At 23.3% G+C, this 14,690-nt stretch overlaps 1 protein-coding gene across 2 annotated transcripts; it reads right to left on the reverse strand.

Moving 5' to 3' along the window:
* Positions 1–832: 832 nt before the first annotated feature.
* On the reverse strand, positions 833–13,387 carry LOC145838353 (uncharacterized). Of its 2 annotated transcripts, none has more exons than XM_082945928.1 (18): positions 13,278–13,387; positions 12,199–12,369; positions 11,903–11,982; positions 11,631–11,833; positions 11,328–11,547; positions 9,485–9,649; positions 8,032–8,155; positions 6,150–6,257; positions 5,541–5,718; positions 3,747–3,805; positions 3,378–3,612; positions 2,593–2,701; positions 2,154–2,306; positions 1,959–2,081; positions 1,686–1,899; positions 1,205–1,300; positions 1,070–1,137; positions 833–1,009 (listed from the first exon to the last, which is right to left on the reverse strand). In XM_082945928.1, the coding sequence occupies exons 1-18, from the start codon at positions 13,324–13,326 to the stop codon at positions 947–949; spliced, it is 2,418 nt and encodes an 805-aa protein (XP_082802054.1). In that variant the 5' UTR covers positions 13,327–13,387; the 3' UTR covers positions 833–946. The 2 variants fall into 2 exon arrangements, with proteins under 2 accessions (XP_082802054.1, XP_082802055.1); XM_082945929.1 differs by having other exon boundaries at positions 12,183–12,342; positions 13,278–13,386.
* Positions 13,388–14,690: the final 1,303 nt, after the last annotated feature.

Consider the following 14,690-nt stretch of genomic DNA (forward strand, 5'->3'; position numbering starts at 1 on the left):
TATTTTTTTCAAAAAAAAAAACAGTCATAGTTTTTTGAATTATACTTTGTGGTGAACTTTTGTTTCAAATAAATAATACTTTTATAGATATGACTTTAAATTATTTTAAAACTTACTGTCCTCGACAAAACGTTAAAAGGTATCCAAGTGGTGTGCGACTCGATAACTGTAAGGTTTTTTCGTGCACCAGGTCCTACGACCAAATATTTTGAGCGATTTTTTTTCTGTCGTTTAATAAAGAATATCTCGTTACTAAATTATGGCTACTTTTAGTAATTTTTGACTTTTTTGAAATAAACTTTTTAGTTTAAGATATCAATTAACCATTACAGACTTATGAATTACACCTTCAAGTAAACATTTTGTTTTTTAAATTTTAAGTTTGTTTTTGATATATGGCCCCTTGACACTTGTACTAAGAGCTCGATTGTCATGTAACTAATGTCCAGAAAATTATAAACTAGAAAAAACCATTTGTTTTTTTTTTGAAAAATAACAATGAATTTAACTTTTTTTAGTACAAATTAAAGTTTTGGCTAGTAAAGAGAGAGTTTAATTTATTAAACAATAAAAATGCAAGAACGTCTTTATTGAAAAACTAGTATTAACTGAAACTACAACAATACTTAAATTAAACATAAGTTTTTATATCAATGAAGTTATTCAAAAAATTGACTTTTGTGTCTAAATATTTAAAATAGTTCTAGAATGGAATTAAAATTTTTGTATTAATACTGTCCAAAATATTAAATGTCAATGGAACTGTTTTATTTATTAAAAATTGAGAGATGTCGTTTATTTTTAACAACTTGGGTACTTTTTTTTTATTCAAACGAACTTGTTTTAATAATAAAAGTTTATTCAAAAATAACGACTCTAAACAAATTATTTATCTATTTATTATGATATCTTGTGCGTTATTAATTACATTTAAAATGTAACTATTTTACACTTTTTCGAGTTCATTCTTTGTTTGCCATTTTGATACATTTTTCGACACTTCAATAATCTGAAAAAAAATACTTATTTAGGTATTCCTGTTACATATTTCTTAACTGCTTAAACTAACTTGTTCCATTGTTAATATGGGTCCAGTCTCATGAACTACATTTTCTGCAGCTTCTAATAGGGTATGAGCTAAAAAAATCAATATTAAAATTTAAATATTAGAAAAGTATGCGTGAAAATATTAAAATGAGCTAACCTGTTACAGTTCTGCTTTTAATATCATTCATTCTTTTTTGTATATTTTGTTGTAGAACTTTCCATACATTCTCTATAGATATGTATGCTAAAATATCTGTTTTAATCACAAACAGTTTAAAAATTGTTTATTAAATATAACTTATACTTCAAGTAAAAAATGTTTGGTATTTTATAAGTTTACAGAAAGTGTTTCTGTTAGACAAAACTGCCAAGTAAAAGTTATATATTCACATGAATAAAAATTTAACATTTTTACTTTTACTACCTAGTTATTTACATTAAAAATGAAAAAAAAAAACTATTTATTTACTAAACTAAAATTTTAAGATGAAATACTAATAAACATTTTTAGTCAATAGAAATATATAATATACCCAAAAGACATATATATACCCAAAGATATATTTTTTAGCTTCACCAATATAAGAAAAATAAACTAAAAAACAGTAAATTTAAGAGATACAAAAATTGTTATCTACATTTTAAGTTTTGAATTGGGTGTGTGTAAGGTTGTAATATATCACGGTTCAATTTTGAAGTGCGTTTGCTTTCTTCTAAAAGTCGATCAACAAGTTTTATATTTGCAACTGGAAGCATAGACTCAATTAGGTTTTTGAACATTTCTGGTTTCATGTTTTCCTTGTCTGCAGCTTTTATTTTTTCTAGTGAAATTTCGAGAATAGACAAAGCGTCCTAAAAAGTTTACTAATTTAAACTATATATTATAAAGTTTTTATAACAAATATCATCACTTGTATTCTCGGTTCCTTCTGTTTGAGAATTGAGTCAATTGTAAAATCAAAAACTATGCTTTTAGAAATTTTGTTTTCACCAAAAGAGTTGAAGTCTATTGCATAAATTTCAAGTTCTTCATCCTATATTTTACATAAAATCTACTAACTTTTATTTTAAATTAATAAAAATAAAATTTACAAAAATGTACTTACACACATAAAAGGATAGACAATGCGACAGAAAGCGCGAAAGTCAGAAGTTTTTTCCCATTGAACAGCATTTATGATACCTGCCACAGTGTGTACATACCTAAACATTGTACCTTCTATAGCTCCCGATAAAGTCAAGGCAAACACAAGTAGAACCTATAAAGGAAATTTTATTTTAATAAACTTTATAGAAATGCTTTTTATAAATCTAAACGTTTGAACAATATTCAATGCTTTATTCAGAAGTTTTGTTGTAAAAATGCAATTATAAGAATCAACAAATTTATAAACACATATTTGTTTTATTTCTTTTATAGACAAAAATATTTAAAATTCCAACAAGAATCATTTCAAAAAAAGTTGAATTTTTTTCTTACAGTTTCAAAAATTGTATATCCTGATCTCTTTAAAAAACTGAATAATTATAGAAACATTTTTAAACCTTGTTGTTTAAAGCATTATCAACCACACTAGTCACTATATCGCGTATGGAGCTTGCAGACATGTCCGGCTTTTGATATCTATTTTCCATCATCGCAATAAAAAAGTTTCTGTTGATAATTAATTATCTAAGGTAATTTAAATAGAAAGGTTATGATTATTCTATTTTTATTACAATGATATTTATTCCTATTTTAGTTTGTTTAACAAATACTTTAAATTTTTTTGATAATATTCTGTAAGATCGTCTTAAATCTAATTGTATGTTTTTTTGCTAGTTAATTTAACGTTTTTTGATTATTAGTGTTTTTTCAACCTAAAGTAACATAGTATAGATAACTTTGATAGCCAAAAGTAATTATATTTATATTTAATACAGTTTTTTATAGAACTTTAACTACTTAAATTGTTTTTAGAGTAATTTAATCAAACTCATTAAAAATAAGTTTATAATTAAAATTAACAGACAGCATAATAAAGTAATAAATTTTGAAAATATGTTTTTAAATTGAACATACTATTTTCTGTTTATATAACTACTTGCACATGTAAATATTCTAAGCTTATATATAATAAGTTGCACAAAGATAATTAAAATGATGCTAAATGTTTTAGTTTTACTTTCTAAAACTTAAAAACTATGAATGTATTTTAAAAGAAAACAAATTGATTTGAAGTTATGTACAGTATTCTATTTTTAGTAATATATTTCAATGATTTCAGTGAAAAAAGAGAAAGGTTTTGAAAGTAAAATATATTTGTATGCTAATAAAAAAAACTTCGAACCTTATGGACAAAACTTCAGAATCATCTTTTACATTCATGTCTTTCCACATTGTAGCTGCATACACATCTTCCATTATGTCTAACAAACTCGTTTGTTGTATATATCGTCTTTTACTTATTTCATTGTTTGTATTTATTTTAGAATCAGGGCAAGTACTTTCACAGACAGTTTGAAGTTTCTTTTCGATGTCAAACACAAATTGTTTTAATTTTTTATTAAAAGCTTTGTAAACACCTGTAGAAAAACGTAACCAAGACTTATATTAAGTAATAAAACAACTAGTTTGGTTTATTTTTGACTAGTTTTGTTTGTACAATAAAACATTTAGTAGGTTTTAAGTATTATAAATGTGTATAAAAACTCTATACCTAATTCTGCTTCAAGATTAGTATTAGAGTTTACCATTTCATTTTTCAAACTTTCTTTCCTTTTAATAAATTTGGTATTAAAAACTCGATATAAAACATAGCAAATGAAAAATAATATGGTTACGCAAAAGTTTTTAATAATACTTTTAATTTACTTATACAGTAAATTTAAGTTGTCTCAATGTAATACGATAAAGGTTAATCACTAAAAAAAAATTTAACGAATAGTTTTGTTTTTTATTAAGTACAGAATCTGTTTTGAAGTAGGGGCGTGTTTTGACTGGTTTCCTATTTCCTGTGCGACCCAAGAAAAAAAAAGAAAGTAATGTAATAAAAATGAGCTTGAATATGTTTTTTTTAATAGTTTACTTAAAGTTTATACATATTTTTTACAAATTAAAATAGTACTCTTTCTTTATTACACTAACACATGTTTTTACACACAACGGAGCTCTGTAAAAAAATAAATGATGTAAGGAAAGAATGGAAGCTAAAACAGGTATATACATGTGTTTATTGAAAATGAGAATACTATAGATTATTGTAGATTAATGGTTAAATATAGATACAATACCTAATGTTAATTCCGACTATTAGCTCCTATTTTTTCCTTACAGTATTATTTTTTTTACAGAGCTCCATTGAAGACAAAACATGTATTAGTGTAATAAAAAAAAGTGTACTGTTTAAATTTGCTGATATTATTATATATTCCAGTGAAATTGTTTCGCTAGGATCTTTATTAGCAAACGATTAACTTTAAGTTTTGAATAGTTATATATTTGTTAACTATTTGCTATCAACTAATATTATTTTTCATTTTTTGCATAAATTACGTAGTTTTTTTTTGTAGAAACAAAAAGTATAAACTAAACAAAAATTCTAAATTATTAAAGCGAGCACATTTAAAAAAGGAAACTTTTGACACAAAATTAGTGTTTTAGGAAACTATTTACACCTCCAAGGGTTTCCTTTCTAAATAGGAAACCATTGACCAATTTTTCGTATTGACTTTATTTTTATAAGATTATGAAAATCGAAGTTTTACATTTTTCTAATCAAGTTCTAAAGTAATTGTTCACGTCTGATACTAGTTTATTTTAAAGTATATGACTTGTTTTTGATTTTAGTCTTATTTTAAGCTAAATTATTTTAAGTGGAACTATTTGAGTAAGTAATTTATTAACATATCGTTGATTATATTTTTTGTTATTTAGACAAAAGAATTACTAATTTTGATTATTACTTAGATTTTAGTGTTTAATACATAAAAGTTGTGGTTATACATGTTAGCTTCACATTGTAAGGCAAAATTTTCACACAGGACTCAGGTTTATATTTCAATTATTTTCCTAAAATGAAAAAACTTGATAACTTATTAAGATTTTGAATTCTGAGTTACAGGTATTTTCAAATTGTTTTAAGTCTATAAATTTTTATTTATCTGGAAAAATTTTAGACAGTTGTCGAATAAAAGTGTATTATTAAAAACTCTTACAAAAGATATTATTATCAAACAAAAAGTTGTGCAACTCTACTGGAAAAAAATCTAGATACGCCCCTCTTATAAATTATTAATTAACTTATAATAAAATTCAAAAAAACTAGTAAATTAAATTCTTCAGAACTTTTTTACTAAATTAAATAAGAACGTAAAAAGTGATTTCATAAAGTATAATAAACTTTTAGTAGTACTTTTATTGTTTAATATAGTTTTATTAGATTTTTTTAAGAACTTTTTATGTTTTGATAAAAAAAAGTATTTAATATTAAAACAAAAACAATATAAATTACTTGTGATATGATCTTAATATATTCGCTTTTATAAAAGGTCTTTTAATCATCAAATGAGTAGAATTTAAAGGAAGTTTTATCACTGATGATTCTATAGTTAGCTTGTGTGGACAAACAACTGTTTTACTTCCACAGTTGATACAATAGTTTCCAAACGTCAATTCATCAAACGTTTTTCCTAATAAGAAAATCTTCTCACAATTTAATAAGGTAGTTTAGTTTATTTTATTTTTTATTTTTACATAATAAAACAAATATAAAGGGTTTTGTTTTATTACTTCGTTAAAAGAGTTGTTTTATTTTACAAAGAACAGTACAAACAAAGTAGAACTTTAATCATACTTATGTAAACAGAAATTTGTTACATTATTATATAAAAATTTCTTTTTTTTAAAGTTTTATTATTTTATTTATATTTTTTTAGATAAAATATATACATACTATAAAAGCTAATGATACTTTGATAAAAAACTAGGTATTTTATTACAAGTTTGTTTTAAAAATAGTAAAATTTTAACTTGGATTCTATGAAGCTGAAAGTTAACAAAACAGTTATAAATAATTTATAGTTTTTGTTTCATTTTACTTTCAATTTATTACAAAATTAACCTTCATCATTTGAAGTGTACAACATGTATGAGTATTTGCTTAAAAGTTTTTCTTGAGATTCAAATAATTTACTTCTCATAAAGACTTTTTTGGACTTGTTGTCATCAACTAAACATATTTGGAAAAAATGTTGAAAGTGTTTAAAAATGTCAAAAAAATCATGTATACTTTATCTAAAGCTCCCTAGTTATAACCTATTAAGTTTATAACTTCTTCAGAAGTTTATTTTGTCAAAGTAAGTTACAACTGCTTTACTTTTACAGTTTTAAATACTTTTTAAAGCCATCGAACTTGTTTTGCTTTCACGGATAAGATTGATTTTAATATTGGACGTTCAATTGTTGCACACATTTTTGCACCATTCATACTTTTATTTTAAGTGTTTTAGTTTTTATACTTTCACACTTTGCTTTTAAAATATTTGTTGTTGCATATAATCATTAACTTAGATTTTTAGTTGTTTCTTAATTTTAAGTTCTATTTAGGTGTATAAGTTTAACAGCTTGTTTCACAGCAGCAACAAATTTGTATAATTTAATTTTCAATTGCTTGTTTTTTAATTTTAGTTTTACAAATCTACAAAACAGCGCTATAAAAATTCTGCAATAGTTTAGACATAAACATTTAAAAACCTAACAATGTTCAAAAGTTTTTAAGTTGTAGACCAAAAAGGCAATATAATTTAATTAGACAAACAAATTTCATACTTTGGGGTAATTATAAGGAATTTGAGTACATAGTTTCATTTTCAATCTTTTTGGTAAACTTAAGTTATAGAACATACATTGAACTTATTTGTTAAACTTTAGCTTTAGTTTTATAATATAAATTCCATACTTTGTTTGAAACTAAATTTAGCATGTCTACATTGTGTTTTTAAAGTTTTTTAAGGATTAAAAAAGTTTAGCATAGTTTTATTTAACAGTAACTTAAAACTAAATTATATTTGAAGAATGTTTAGTTAAATCATAACACTTTGGTTTAAAAAGTAGTAGAAAAATTTAACAAATGTTAACGTAAGCTGAATTAAAAAAATTATAACAGATTATTTTCTCATAAGCTATCAAACTTTATCTTTTAATTTCTGTTTAATCTCCTAAAAGAAGCTATCAACTGATTAAAAAAGAGCACATAAGCTTGTAAAAGATCTTTTTTTTTTAAATAAACTACATTTACACTTTTTATGGAGTTAAAATTTTCCTTCGGTAAAAGTGTTATACTAATACAATAATATCATTACTTTTTACGTTGGTTTTTTAAGCTTTTTCTGAAACTAACGTTTTTTGACACCTTTTTTAAATTGTTAAAAAGTCTTTAAAAGTAAGTAAGTATATTGAACTAAAACGAAGATGCTCAAAAAATGTTTTGGTCTAAGGACCTGAGTGTACGAAAAGAACTCTCGGTCATCGAGTCGTACACAACAATCATTGTCTATTAAGTTTGAAAACAAATTAAAAAAACGTGTTAAATTTAAACTTGTTATTTATAATAAGCTTGTAAGGCAAAATTTAATTTCAAACTATTAAACATTAACGTCAATTTTTTTTCTTTACAAGGTAATGTTAGTAAAAACTTTAAGAAAATATTGCCCAAAAAAAAATCAATTGACACTATTTAAAGATTATTTTTGATGATTAAATGTCTACAAGTTTTATAGACCGTAACTTTTTTTTAACAATTGTCATGTTAAAATTATACATTTAAATTACTTTTATTTAAGAAAACATATTAAAAGTTAACCAACTAAAAAGGATACCGCATATTAATGTAAATAATATAAGCAATAGTTATTATTTTCAACATATTGTTCAACTGTATGTTATTAGTTTTATTTAAAAAAATGGTAACTTGCTAAATACTTCTAATGGCATAATTCACTTACAGTTATAAAGATTTGTAACTTCATTTAAATGTTCATTAAGATAAAGGTTTTGTTGTCGAACCATTTTAAGTTCATGTGTTGATTCTGTTGTAACTCTTTGAAAGTCAGTTAGATTTTGACGCATCTGAATTAAATATTTTAAAAAGATATTAGTCATTAAAAAATGTTTTACGAGACATTTCAGGTACTTTTAGTTTTGTGCTTTATTCGTACATACTTTCTTACTTGATATTAAAAACGTTAATCATTAGAAATGAAGCTATTAAAAGTATCCGAATAAAAAAATTAACTGATGTTAAAATTTACGATTATAAATAACACTTTAAAATAGAAAAAAAAACTTCTTATTTAGTACAATAGTTTTTAAATAGTAGTACTTTGATAGTTCATAAAAAAAGCTAAGCTACCTATAAATGGTTTAAATTAACAATAATAGTTTTTTTGTTAAAAAAAAATTATTGTCATGTAGGTAAAGATAAATTTAGACCCTACAAAACTTATGTTTTAATTGTTTGGTAATAATGAACGTAACACTAGGTATTTACTTTATTCCAGAATTGAATGATTTGGTAATAAAACTTAGACAAGGTTATTGTAAGTCAAACGATGTAGCAATTATCAAAACAAAAAGGTTTTATAACTTTTCGGTATCGCTTCTAGGCGCCCCCATTGCTGGAAAAATACTGATTTGTATAAAAGAAACTACCTAATAAACTAATGAAAAAGTTTTAAACCTAAAAGTAAGTTATGAGAAAAGGTTTTGTTAATGCTGTTGTTAGATTTGTCACCTTTAATTTTTTTTGAAGATTTTTTTATAATTTTTTTTGTAGTACAGTTTAATTTTTTATTAAGGTAAATTTTTCCTTTCTTAAACACATGCGTTTTATATATTTTTTAACTTTATTTTAATATCTACATGTTTTGTTAACTTATAACTTATAAAATTAGTTTTATTGAAAAAAACTTAACACATTTTATAGTAGTAAGTTAAATAAAAAAAACTTATTGATTTAAAGTATTAGTTTTGAACTATTTTTGTATTAGCACGTAAATTAAACTGTAGCTTAAATCTTTAGAATTACATAAATTATAACTGAAAAAAAAGACTTTTATAACGTTAGTGCTTGCAAAACTAATACATTTTAGTTAGTTTTTCATAACTTGTGATAAGTAGTAAGTTTTTAGTAGCGTCAACTAATAACTTTTGGCTATTTGGTTTAATACTATAAATCAAAAATACTTTTTAAGTAGTAAACTTGTACTTAGCATTAATACTTAATATTTTATGGAACGACAAACAAAGCACTCAAAAGTACTTGGTCCAAAGACCTAGTGTAGGAAAAAACCTTTTGGTTATCGAGTCGTACACTACTTGGATACAGTATTACGTCTTGTCCCGGACTGTAATAAAAGTAATAACGTGTATAATAAATTTTATTTCTTCTACAACCACCTGCGTTTGGATATTTTCCGTCTCTTCTTCATCAAAGTTGTTTTTCATGTATTTTGACTTTTTACAAACAACAGATTCATCCAATTCATTTATTGCTTTTGCTTGTAAAGTCATGATTTGTTCTTCAAGTTTGTCTGCAACTCCAATATGTGATTGTATAGTCGTCTTCAACAAATTATGTGTATATAAGTTTTCAATGTACTTGTAAGTATGAGTTAAGCAAATAAAAAATTACACCAGACTAAATATTTTAACCTTTGGTAAGAATTAAGTAATTTAGTCAATTTTTCGATAAACTTATGGTAAAGTTTACTTAATCACATTGTGAATACTAATGAGTACGACTGACAAAAAATTTATTTTTTATACAATGCAATATAATTATATATAAAAATTATAAAAATTAAGTTAAATAAGCTAATTTATAAACTTAATGAATACTTATAACAAAGTTGGCAACGGTTGAGAAAAGAAAAAAAAAATGGCATGTGTAAATTAGAAACACAGTAAAACTGTTTTATAAGTTTTAAGATTTTTTTAACGCCCTTTACAAGACGAAAGTTGTACTAAAGCATTGACAACATAATTTTGCAAGCTCTACTACCAAAAGTTTTTAATTATAACTGCTATAAATTTACATTTATGTACTTAAACGTGTTTAAACTTAATTATTTTGAAAGTAATTGTATAAGCTATACAACTTGCAAACTATAACAATTAATTTTGTAAACTACTTTACTTAATTCGTAGTTTTTTTGATACTTTGGTTATAAAGTAATTAAAAAAAATAGTACAAGCTTAAACTATATCTTTAACACTATATAGTTCATTTTCACTATAGATAAATTTTTTAGCAAACTAAATTTTTATACTAAGAAGATTAATTTTTTCAAATTCAATAAACACACACTTTTAAAGCTTTACTTATAATCGTAAACTTTAACATCACTCAAGTTTTATAATACATAAAAGTTATAAAACATTGTTTTTAGTTAAACAATCAAAAACTTGAAGTTTATAAATGCAATCAATTAATGTAGTCTGTAAAAAGACTTTTCGGTTATAAAGCTACCTAGCAATAATTCACTTTAACTATTTCGAGCTATAGTTTTTTTAGCAGAAAATAAACTTGTACAAAAAATATATACAGTTTAAAAAAAGCAAAAGGAAGAATTAGACATTTAACTCAATAATTTTTTGCACAAGAATAAAATAAAGTGTTTTTTAAGTTATGCTTAAAATTTGAAATCAGGCATATTAATATTTTAAAACTTCTAAAAAGTAATAAAAAGAAAAATTTTTATAAATTACAAGTATTTGCTAACAGATTTTTAATTTTTGAACAACCAATTTCACTGCATACATTTTAAATCTAAAAAAAATGAAACAAATAATGTAAACACAAACAAATAGCGCTTACATTGAATAGTATAACAATTTATCAATAAACAAAAAAATCTGAAATACTGTTAATTTTCTATCAATTTAAAAATTGAGGTGATGATTTAACTATTATAACTTCATTAATAAGATTAATTCAAGTATCTTATTGTTAATCTACTTATAAGAATGTTTATTAAATTTGTACAAAAGTTCTAAAATACCAAAGATAAATGATATATGCAAAATATGACCATCTTAACGATGAATTATTAGTACGAAGACGTTTATTTTAGATGGATGTGTACTTCAGCTATTTTTTATAATAATACTTTTATTATCTGATACAACTAAAATACTTTTATTCAAACAATTAACACCAAGCTTATATTTGAAAATATTTCAACATTTAATGCCTTTGTGGGTTTGAAGCTACTAGTATTTCATTATATTTAGTACTAACTTTGATGTTTGAAAACTTAAGTTTTCTCATAGGACTGCGTTGCTCTGCATCAAGACTAAACCTTCCGTTTAACTTGTTGTAGATAGTTTTAAAACTATTTGCATAGTTCAAATCTCGTCGAAGTTTGTTGTTTAAACTTTTACTAGTGTTAAACTGGTTTAATGTTTCCCTTAAAATGTTGTTTTGTTTCTCTAAATCCGCTTTAAATAAAGCTTTCATCCTATAAAATTATTAGAGTTAGAATTAAAAAGTCTAATGATCAGAATAACTACAAGAAAAACTAAAACTGAAATTTACACATACCTTTCGTTTTCTGTTTTTGAGTTTTTAAGCTGAGAGGTTTGTTTTTCTATGATATTTAAAGACTCTTTGCATTCATCATCTAGTGATTTAATTGTTTTTTCTTTCTTATTTAGCTTTTGAGTTAGAACTTTAGTTTCATTTTCTAAAGAACTTATTTGATTTAACATTTGCTCTACTTTTTCATCTTGTTCTTTTAAGAATCGCTGTTATTTAAATCATACTTAAATCTTAAAAATAGTCATGTTTAATTAATATCTTCACTACAAAAATACCTTATGCAGAACAAAATATGGTATTCTTTCTAGTTCATGCTTGTCTTGTAATGAAGTGAATTTACTACTATATACTGCATCTGATATGTATAAATGTTACTTCAGATTTATTTTTAATTATGTGTTAGTATACTACATTCTCAAAGAAGTAAGCTCAATTCAATAAACACTCAATTAAGCAAAAAAGTTAGTTAATAAGTAAAAAGCTAGTTAATAAGGTAAATTGTATAGAATATTGTACTTTGATAATTAAGTTTAACTTATGCTGTCAAAATAAAACCTAGTTTCTATCAAACCATAAAGCTCATCCTTGATAATCTGTAGTATGGGGGCGTAAATTCCACAATGGTGTATTATGTCTTGAAATGAAACAAAAGATTGTTTTAATTTAGAAATTGCAACATCAGTTGACAGCGAAGTTTTATCTTTGACTTGTTTTTCTAAAGCAGATGACAAGTATGAAGAAGCTTGAAATTTTATTTTTTACTAAGTGTGTGAGTCATAAAGTTGTATAACTCTATATAGGTTGTTACTTGTTAGTCTATAGATGTTTTACATAGTTTTTGACAAAAACTGATATAAGTATAAGTTACAAACTACAATATATTACAAGAAAATACAAAATAATAACTTTCTGTTACCCTTTATCAATGAAGCATAAAACACTACTAGTATAAACAAATTTAATTTTTTTTTTTAAAGTATCTTATAATTAAAAAAAAACTTTTTTTCAACTGAACCATTAAAAAAAAGTACTGTTTAAAAATTTAATAAAAGTAAATAAATACTTCAATCACATTCTTTACTTATATTTTTTTATAGTATTTTTTTTAGATAAAAGTTTACTTCAAAAGGCGTCGTAAAAGTTTTGCTGGTATTTATATACTATATAATTTGTATAAAACTAAACAATTAATATTTAAGTAATAAAATTTGTTAATAAAAACAAAAAGGTAAAAAAAAATTGATTCAAAAGTTTTTATAAACTAACACTACACTTTAAAATTTGAAACGCTTTTACTAAAACAAACATTGTTAAAAGTTTCAAATATAATCATAAAGTGTTTGTGAAACTTTATTACTAAATAATGTTCTAAATTTTTATATTTTAAAACTTGTTTATATTAAAAAAGTCTATTTTAACGATATTCAACTAAATGTTTTTATTTTATTTTTATAAATTCAAATTTAAATTTTTCTTAAATTGTTTACAAAAATGTTAATATTTTGTTCTTTTAAATTAAATGTCAACCTTTTAAGGTTATATCATTATAAAACCAACAAAAAATAATTTTACTTATTATGCTTAAGAATAATTTTATGATAAATTTCTGTAGGAAAAAATCAGTAGAAAAAACTAAAATAAAAAACTTACAAATTGATCCTTTAACAGTATCTGTATTTACTTTTTCTAAATGTGACATAGTTTATAGAAGAAATAGTCAAAAAAATAGTAACAAGTTTTAATTTAATTTTAAATTGTTTGTAATGAAAAGACAAGAAAAAAAAGTTTATAAAGTATAAATTGCTGGTAAAGATGATCTAGTTACCATGACAAACTTTGTAAAAAACCCCAAAACTGTTAGTTTAAAAAAATGCGTTGCTGATAAATTTCGACGGTAAAACCTATGTTAACAAATATTTTTATTTTTGTATAAGCATAGAATTTGTTTGATAACCCTGTTGACTAATTTACTCTAAATTGTAAGTTTTGTTTAATTTTGATTTTAAACTAAGATACTAGCATTTTACATATATTTATAACGATATAAAATTAAAATAAAGTTTTTAGCATTTATTTAGTTATAAAAGTCTTTCAAGTATACCTTAGTTTATGAAGTATAGTTTGTAAATAATTTTATTAGTCAAAGTAAAAAAAAATGCTATAAATTATTTTTATTTGATTTTATAATTTCAATACGTAAGAAACTATTAAATTGATCATTAGTTGTTTTTTCATAATAAAGTTTCAATAAATTTTAATGTTTTGAACAAAACAGTACAAAAGAATTTAAAAAAAAAATACTACGTCTTTCTCTTAACAATGATTTTATCGAATGTTTTTAAGTTAAAATACTATGCAAAACTTAGAATTTTTGTACAAAGTAGTTTGATTAATATATTTTTCGATAATTTTTCTTAATTTTAGAAATAAAATGTGACCTCTAACTTCAAATTTAACTAATAAAATCATAAACGTTTAAAAAACTAATAGTAACAACAATACTCTTCATGATACTTCTTAAGATGTAAAAAATGATGAATAGTTTGAAAAATATCCAGAATAATTGACTAAACAGTTTATTAAAATTTAACTAAAGTTAAGAACGCAAATTTTTAGTTCAACAATTTTGTGTGAAGTTGTATTATAATCTGTACTATACATTGTTAACCTGACAAAACATACACAGTTAAAAAAAACTGAGTAACAAGTTTAAACACTGGTTCACCAAAGCTTAGATTTTTCAATTATTATTCCACCTGTAAACTTCAGAGTGTTTTGAATCTTTATATAACAAGTATTACGTCAAGTGATGGCTAATTACATTATTTTCCCTTTTATTTTGTGTTATAAATACTTATATTTTTGAACTTTTGACTTTTTAGACTATTTTTAGCTTATCTGGCTGCTAATATTCTCGAACAGGTTATGTTTTAGGAAACTGCTGTTAGCGTATGTATTTTTGTGTTGTGTAGTACAGTCTATTGCCAATTGTGTAGTAGTAAAAATAATTTTAGCTTTGCTCATGATCCCCGAAGATGTTTTTAATACTTAAAATGTCATTAA

This window comes from Thalia democratica, chromosome 6 (genome assembly GCF_965202585.1).
Source record: "Thalia democratica chromosome 6, ktThaDemo2.hap1.1, whole genome shotgun sequence".
In the NCBI taxonomy this organism is placed as follows: domain Eukaryota; kingdom Metazoa; phylum Chordata; class Thaliacea; order Salpida; family Salpidae; genus Thalia; species Thalia democratica.